Source organism: Tupaia chinensis, unplaced genomic scaffold (genome assembly GCF_000334495.1).
Source record: "Tupaia chinensis unplaced genomic scaffold, TupChi_1.0 Scaffold000198_1, whole genome shotgun sequence".
Taxonomy (NCBI): Eukaryota; Metazoa; Chordata; class Mammalia; order Scandentia; family Tupaiidae; genus Tupaia; species Tupaia belangeri.
The window spans coordinates 2,714,033-2,722,505 of NW_006159673.1; the positions used below are offsets into that span (position 1 = coordinate 2,714,033).

General features: G+C 53.3%; 1 protein-coding gene across 1 annotated transcript in view; it reads right to left on the bottom strand.

Annotated features, from left to right (window-relative positions):
* Window positions 1-749: 749 nt before the first annotated feature.
* The window catches only part of DPT (dermatopontin), a 31,663-nt gene continuing 23,939 nt past the window's right edge, over window positions 750-8,473 (bottom strand). The window contains exons 3-4 of the mRNA XM_006147044.2: window positions 5,882-5,989; window positions 750-1,752 (exon numbers count right to left, since the gene is read on the bottom strand). Of these exons, the coding sequence (XP_006147106.1) occupies window positions 1,686-1,752; window positions 5,882-5,989 (175 nt within the window). The 3' untranslated portion in view covers window positions 750-1,685. The remainder of the gene's footprint in view (window positions 1,753-5,881; window positions 5,990-8,473) is intronic.

Here is an 8,473-nt window from a genome sequence, read left to right on the forward strand (position 1 = left end):
TTCCTGGCCCATGGCACCGCCCCAGCCCGCGCTTCCATTCTGGAGGAGGCCCGCCTCACTCCACACCCTCTCCTGCCCGCTGGGCACCCCACACCCCCGGCCAAGGAAGTTCATTTCCTGGTTGGCCTCCTGAGCCCGCTCTGCAATCGCTGAAATATTAATGGCCCCCTGTGTGGGAGGTGACGCTGTGAAGCTCCTCACTGTGAAGGGACAGTGCCAGGAGAGGCAGGCACACTGAAATGGGGGGACTAAGGCAGAGCCCCCTGTCTGCAGTGGGACAGAGGGCGTCACCGGCTCTGCCTTCCCCATCGCTGGAGTTGCCAGCAGCAGGGTCGCCACCTTGCCTGCCCAGGGTGGTGTAGGGCAGGCGGTGGCCTCTGGTTGCCTGGCTGCTGCTCTCCAGGCACAGGGAGACAGGATAAAGGAGGGCAGGACGGAGCAGAAAGAGGAGGCAGACTGCAGGACTGGAAGGGCACATGACAGTCCAGGTGAGGGGGAAGCAGGGTGCGGGGAAACGGGCAGGTTAGACTCGGGAAAGAAGCCCAGCTCCACCCTGTGCCCGGCCCTGACGCAGGGCACTTGGCGCTTGATGGTTTGAGTATCGATTCCCCAGTCTCGCTCTGCCATTGTCACCCCTGTGAGGCCACCCACTCATGGAGGCCTCACGGTGCTGGCACAAATCAGAAGGAATGGGTGAAGCTTGGAAAGGGATGGGCAGAGAGCAGACACCGACTCTTCATCCTTGCGGCTTAGTGAACGTTCGTGGCTTTATTTCTTTGGTGATGAGGCGAGTACAAAGGGTGGGGACAGAGACATCACAGGAGGAGAGGAGAGCGTCGCCTCTGCAGAGGACACTCCTGAGCCACACAGGTGACAGTGGGCCCCAGGACGACCTGTCAGACCACGTGGGAATCAGGACAGCCCAGGTGTGTGCCAGGCTCCCCGGGCCTCCGGGTACGTGCCAGCCTGCTCGGGTCCCGGGTGTGCTCTGAGCACCTGTGGCCTGGCTGCTCTGGTCTTCCAAGTCCGGCTCTCTGGCATCCCTCTTCTCCCTGGCTGTCACTGGCTGGGGCAATCCCACGGGACCCGCCAGACCTGCCGTCTCTGTTACAGGGTGCGCTAAATTTCCTCCTCTGAGTCGGGGTGCCCTCCAACCCTAAGTCTTTCAGTTCTGCCCAATGGCCCCACCTTCCCACTTCACCTCCCAGCCCCTCACCCTGGGCGCAGAGCTCTGCATGGGACGGCTAGGCACGCCTGGCTCACGTGGAGGGAGCTCTCGGCGAGGTCCTGGGTGTGACCCAGACACACGGGGCTGCAGGGACTCCTCGCTGCACCTCCCCGCGCCTCCGAGACGCTGAGCTGCACTCATTCTGTAGTGAGAGCAGAAGCGAGGCCGCGGGGGTGCTGGAGAAGCCCTGCGGCGAGCACGGCTGCGCGAGTGCATGCAGGGTGCGTCCTCAGCCCCAGACGCGGGTGCGATGGCCTGTGTCAGGAGAGAGTAGTGTCTGTGGGCTTATTACGAGTGCGAGAGTAGTTGGAAAGGCCCAGGAAGCTGGCATTGCTGCAGCCGCCTAGGTAAAAAGAAAGAGCAGCAGAAACAGCTGTGGGGTCTCCGAGGACGCTGATGAGCGGGGTGCCCTCCATCCCGGCCCTGGTGCTTCACCCGGCCCTGGTGCCAGGCAGCTCTAGACATTGGCAAATTCGCAGTCGTACTCCGTCATACGGCACATGATGAACTTCCACTGGCGGTCCCTGCGGGGAGGTGAGGCAGTGACATCAGTGGGAGAGACCACGGGAGGGACCTCTGCTCGCCAAGAGCGGCGAAGGACATTTGGACACCCAGGCGCTAAGGGACATCTGACCCCGCTCTGCTCCTAGAAGACTGCTCTACGGTGTCTCTGAAGGACAGATTGTGAGGTCAGCTTGCCCTCAAGGTGCTGGCTAGGTGGCTAGCAGGGGGGCTCCCATCCACTCGCCAGACAGCTGTCATGTGACTCTCAGAACCTCAAGGACATACAGGCGAACAGCTCAGAATGAAGCATTTATCCAACGTCATTTCACTGCCAAGAATCTTCCTTTACAAGGCTATCTAGGGCCAGCCTTATGGCCTGGTGGTTAAGGGAGTTGGATCCTACATGTCCAGCCACAGTTCAAATCCTGCCCCGGTGGCTTGAAAGACATACGTGTGCGCACCCTGAATCCTGATGGGATAGAGAAATGGGGGAGTCAGGATTGCAGTATGACCACATCCCATTGGGGATGCTTCCTCCCTCTTCCTTTCTTTCTCTTTCTTTCTCTTTATCCTCTTTCTCTTTCTCTTCTTTTTCTTTTCTTCTCTTTCTCTTTCCTTTTCTGTCTTTCTTTCTCTCTCTTTCTCTTTTTCTTTCTCTGTGTCTCTCTATTGGGTGCATGGACTCCTTGACAATGAAAAATAAAGGCCACCAGGGGCGGGCATGTGGCATGGTGGTTTAGGGTGCTGACCTCCCATGTGCCCAACCACAGTTGGAGTCCTGGACCCGGCGGCTTGCTCGCTCACTTTCTCTCTCTGTCTCATTCTGTCTCTCTCTCATCAAATTAAAATAAATGAATAAATAAAGTTAAATAAAATAATTCTTAAAAAAAAAAAAAAGCTATCCGCTTTCTCTGATTTTTTTCCTCCCTATGGGTGGGCTCCATGCTACACCCATGGCTTCCTTCAAACAACACGATTCCAAGAAATGAAGTGAGGAAGATGGCTCTCAGATCCTGGGAATGCCATCCTGGCATGAGAGCTATGGCTTAAGTCGTTGGGATGGTGGGGGTGCACACATATCGCTCAGAAGTGAAAGACGGGGTGTGGGTGGATTTTAAGGAATGTTCTTTGCAAGGGCAACTATGCTCTTTATTTGTCCGTTTACCAAAACGCCCTGCGGCACCCCTGCGGGTAAGACCTCAACAGGACGGTGCTCATTGTCACTATTGTTTCCTGAGCGTGTCAGTGTGTGTGGGACTGTGTGAGATGGCTCGCGTGCTTCCTCACTGAACCCTCGTTTGATTCATTGTCTAGAAGAGCAGGTGCAGAGAAAAAAGTGACTAGCTTTGAGGTAATATAAGTTATAGGTACCTGCTCCAGGTTCTGAGTTTGTTGGGCTCAAATCTTGGTCTTTCTCTGCTACCACTCTGCTTCCCCACCCAGCTACCACAACCTGGCCTGAGGACATGACACACACGTCCTTCGCACAGTCCCGACAAAGGGAAGAAAGAAAGAGTCATTCCATGTGTCCCAGCATGACGAGGTCCTCAACCTCGCCATTGTCCTTCCTCCTTTCCATCTGCAAGGGAACAGCTCAGTGTACCCTGACCCTACAGCTGGGAAGGCCTCTGTCAGTCCTCTGGGTTCGAAAGCGGCACTGGCTGCTCCATTAGGGGAGGCAGGTGCCCTGTGCTCATCCTGCCCAGGGAGGCTTCGTACTCTGTCTGCCACTCCAGGTGGTTGGTGCAGAGCCACTGGGAATAGGGTCCCCAGCACAAATTTTGAGAGCTTGGGGGTCAACTACTGGGTCGTCTACCCAATATTGTTTCTGCCATCGTCACCAGAGGGCATAGCTTGTTTTAGGTGGAGATTAGCTACTTGGCGGCATGTGTGCTTACCAACCAGACTTATTGTGTCCAGGTTCTATTCGCTGTGCACCGACAAGCTCTCCTGACCAGGCAGTCCCACCTCTCTTTCAAGAGGCTGTAAATGGAGCTGATCAGAATTCAGCCTTGGCCCTAGGAGGACCAGAGATTCATTCAGTTTCAGTATCTGGTTTTCCTCCAGGAGAGTGGTTTCAACCAGAGGCAGATTTGTTCCCAGGGGATACTAGGCAACGCCTGGCAGCATTTCTGTTGCTACAGCTGGGAGTGCAATGCTGAGGGCATTGGGAGGGAGGCTAACCATCTAGAAGCCCAAGGCAGACCCTGCGGCAAAGACTTCGCTGGCACCAGATGGCCAGTGTGCAAGCTCAAAAACTATTCCAGGAGGGAACCGCCCGATCTGCAGGCGGAGGGAAGCCCTCACCCGGTAGTCCTGAACGGACAGGGTTTCTCCCAGCAGAGCTGAAGAACCCTGAGTTGTGATCTTGAGGCCACCAACTGTTAGTGACAGCAGCAAAATTGCATAAGGATGTATTCATTTCGTTTTGTTTTGGATGAATATTCATTCGAAGCCAATGCCATGACATAATGTCTCAGTTTTCCACGATTCTGAACAGTCCAGATAACTGAACTTTTCTGTCAATGGGAATTGGGGATTATTTTTTTAATTGCCAGGGGCACATGTGCTCACCAGAGAGAAACAGGCAGAGGAATTGGGAGAGGGAGACAGCACCACCCCTCTGCAGTAGGGTGTAGTACATGCCGTCCCGTCTCCATGTCTCCATCCTGCTGGGATTTGGGACACACGTGCACATGGGCCTAGAGGGTGTTTTAAGCCACCAGGGACAGAACTTGAACCATGTGTGTGGGGCTGGCAGGTGGTGTGGTGGTTAAGGTGATGGACTCCCAGATGCCGACGGGGTTTGAGTCCCAGATCTGGAGGCTCGCTTTCTCATTTTTTCTCTCTGTCTCAGCCTGGTGAGCATGCATGCCCTGTAGCAAATTAAAAAGTATTAATAATGATAAATAAAATTAAATAAATAATTCTAAAAAAAAGAGAGCAACATGTGAGAACTGGGCGGAATGAGCGGCAACGGAGCCTGCAGCCCGTCCGCACTTTCTCAGAGTCACTCAATCTTCGCGCGCGCTCTCTTTTAAGTTCTAGGTCATACTAAATAAGTTAGCTCCAGCTAAGAGATGCAATTTCATCTGACAATGTAAATAGACACAAAACAGTAATCACATTCGAATTTATCATAGCGATCATTTAGTGAGTTAATGTACGCTGAATGGGGGAGAAAGGAAAGGAACACAGCCTTGTTTTCTTCTGTAGGTTATCTAAGCTCTTTTCTTGCATTAGAAAAAAAGATTCCCAGCTGTGTGGAGACACAGTCGCCCCTCTTTCATGTCTAAATGTCATTAGTGGGTGTGATGGCATGAATGCTGGTGTCCCCACATCACACGCTGAAACGCCATCCCGGTGTGATGGAATTAAGAGATGGGGCCTCTGGGACGGGATTCTGTGAGAGGGCTCTACCTTCATGAACGGGGTTAGTGCCCCATGGAAGGTAGAAAGGAGCTGGCGTGACCCTGCCAGCACGTGAGGACTAGCCAGGAAGTGCTGCCTGGGAAGCTGAGAGCCAGAACCGGATGTGGGGGTCTGCCAGATCTCGATCCTGGGAAGAGGAGAGCCAGAACCAGATGCGGGGTCTGCCAGATCTCGGTCTTGGGCTTCCTGCCTCCAGAGCTGCATCCGTTCCCGTTGTTTATAGACATTGGATGTTGTGTTACAGCAACCCAACCAGGCCACGGCAGGAGCTCCTGTGTGCTCCTCCCCAATCCCTTCCTCCTTTTTCTTCCCTCCTTTCCTAGAGGAGGATTCGATCCCAGAAGGGGGACTGAATCCCAGCGTAGGCCCAGGATTGGAGAGGGTCCAGCCATTGTCACCCTTTCCTTTTGTGGGTTGGTGAGAAAAAGTGCTGTTTGGAGCCGAGTAAGAGAGAGTGTGCAGAGACCCAGGGCGCCACATGCAGGGCTCTGCTCTGGAGTCGGCTGGGACCCATCTTCCTCGCCGAGGGTGAGATGAGTGCGTGAGAACAGCGCACCCCCATTGCCCTCTGCTGTCCAGCCAAACCCTCAGTTAGCTCTTGATCAAGTAGAAAACCAGAGAAGGGAAGATTCCAGATCGAATTCCCAAAGCACGATCCTTGCAGGAGCCGCTCCCAGCCCGTCTAGCCCTAGCAGGGGGCAGGGGCCACCTCCTCACCTTTCCACTGCGGAGAAGGTGGTTGTGGCTCCTCGCATGTAGTAATCGTAATTGTAGGAGACCATGTCTATCTCCTCCCCGTAGTGGCCTGGATACTCTGTGGTCAGCCTGCGGGCGAGAACAAGGGTTAGAGGAAAGAGGAAAAGCACAGAGCTACCCATGGGAGCACACAGATGGTGTTCAGGGGAGAAGAGATGGTGTCTGGGGACCTTGGGGTTCCCGCTGGAGTCAGATGGCCTCTACAAAGCCATTGCACGCACAAGAGGTGCGTGGTTCCTCCCACTTCCTGTCTTCTTTCTCCTCCATGTAACTTATTTTAATGAACTGATGAACTAACTTCTCCAGGGCGTGTGTGCTTGCCTCAGAGGGAAAAAAAACATTCCCTGACAGGCTGTGGCTACACCACATTCCTTTTTCCTCCGTGTCTCTGTGTTGTTGGAGTTCGCATGCGTGCACATGTGCTCAGCATGGCATTCAAGAAGGAAGAGGATTTGGGACCAGTAGTTAGCGTAATGGCTATGTCACTGGACTCCCATGTAGTCAACCGTGGTTCGAGTCCCGGACCTGGCAGCTTAAACTCATGCCGGGCACGTGTGCGTGTGTGCCCAAGATCCCGGGAGGAGAATGGAGGAGAAGGGATTGTGGCATGACCATCCCCCCTGGGGGGTGATTTCTCACTTTCTGTCTCTCTTTCTCTCTCTATCTTTCTGGTGAGCACATGCGCCCTATAGCAAAAAACTTTAAAAAAGAAAAATAAGGAAGGAAGAGGATTTGAACTGTGGTCGGCCATGTGGGATTCAGCTTTCTTTGCACAGCACTGGACACTGGACTACGGGACTGGCCCCCTTCTTCTACCTTTAAGCCACACAGAGAAAGGTGCTGATGACTCCCGGCCTTTACAGAAACACTGGTGAATGTCAACAGTACTTCCCTTCCATTCAGGTCAGCTAGGACCATGTCTTCAAACTGCGGATTGTGACTTAGTAGACTGTAAATCAGTTTAATTGGCTATGACAAGCTTTAAAAAGGGAGAGATAAAGCAGAAAAGAAAATACCAGAGAAGGCATTGCTTCCAGTAAGTGCGTGTGTGTGTAAGGCGTTTCAAGTGCATGCGCGTGTATTTACGTGATGCACAGATCGTGTGATAGTCTAATATGTAAATCCTACCATGAGTTATAATCGTCAAGGGTTTGAGAAACGTCACACTGAAACGTAAGCTCTGCACAGGCAGAAAAGCATTGATTTTGTAAAACAGCTCCTGGTGAAGAGTGAATATTTGCTAAATAAGAAACTGGCCTTGGGCGAGTCCCTTAACCTCAGCTTCCTGATTCGTAGGAGAATAAAGTCTCCCTTCCAAGTTTGTCCTCAGGACCAGGAACAATACGTGTGATATACGGGGAGAGGCCGCGGCTGAGTCGCTGGGAGCTATTTTGTTTCTTCCCTGCCTTGCTTTTCCTTCTTTCACCCCCAAGGCTCAGTCAGCGCCATGAGCAGACCAGTGTGGTCTACCCTAGTGTAAATCTGGGAGCCCACGCTGTTGTACGGGCTTTGCTGCTGGGGATGGTTCAGGACCAACATTGTCCTTTTGGAGTGAAATGGGTCCCCTAAATGTACCCCAAAGCTGCTCAGGAAGCATCCGATCAGTGAGTCGGTAGCTCCACCTGACTGGGCTTACCAGGTCCTGACACATTGCTGACAGAGGGGCCTTCTCTGCAGACTGACGGTCCTTCAGTTAAGATTGCGAGGATTGGGACCAGCAGTTGGCATAATGACTGTGTTACTGGACTCCCATGTAGTCGAACGCGGTTCGAGTCCTGGACCCGGTGGCTTCAACTCACGCCAGGCACGTATGGGCAGGGTATCTGCCCTGCGGAGAGTCTCTGCACGCCCGGGAGAAGGTAAGATGCATCTGGGCATGTGTCTGCCCTGTGGGGAGTCTCTTTACACCCGGGAGAAGGTAAGGCGTATCTGGGCGTGTGTCTGTCCTGCGGGGAGTCTGCACACCTGGAGAAGGTAAGGCGCATCTGGGTGTGTGTCTGCCCTGCAGAGAGTCTGCACACCCGGGAGAAGGTAAGGCGCATCTCACCTGTGCATTCCCATTGTGGTCCCAGTGGGTTTTGCTTTATCTGACTTTCTGGCATCCTCCTGAGGGCCCCACTTTCAGGACTTTTGCTCCCACAGGTGTGCAAGTGGGCAAACGTGACCTCATCTGGCCCCAGTCAGCACCTGTCACCTGGTCGGCCTTGCTCCACTTTGCGGACAGCAGACGAGCACACACTGCAGACCCCCTCACACAGAAAACCACGAGGTCAAGTTTAGGCTATCTTCGAGAACTTTGGGTTAAATGGATAGGCAATCCGGGTCCGGACTGATGGTAGTCACCCAGGTTTGGAAGACTCTCACAGGGAGGAAGTGAGCGTCCCCACACCACCCACAGCATGAACTGTTGTTCCTGTGTGGCCCCGAGTTCTGTAGTTTTGAATCAGATACCTACGTCTTCACTTAGTTCTTGATAATCTCTCTCTCTCTCTAACACACAATGTCCTAAAAAAAAAAAAAAAAAAAAAAAAAAAAACCCCCAAAAAACAACTA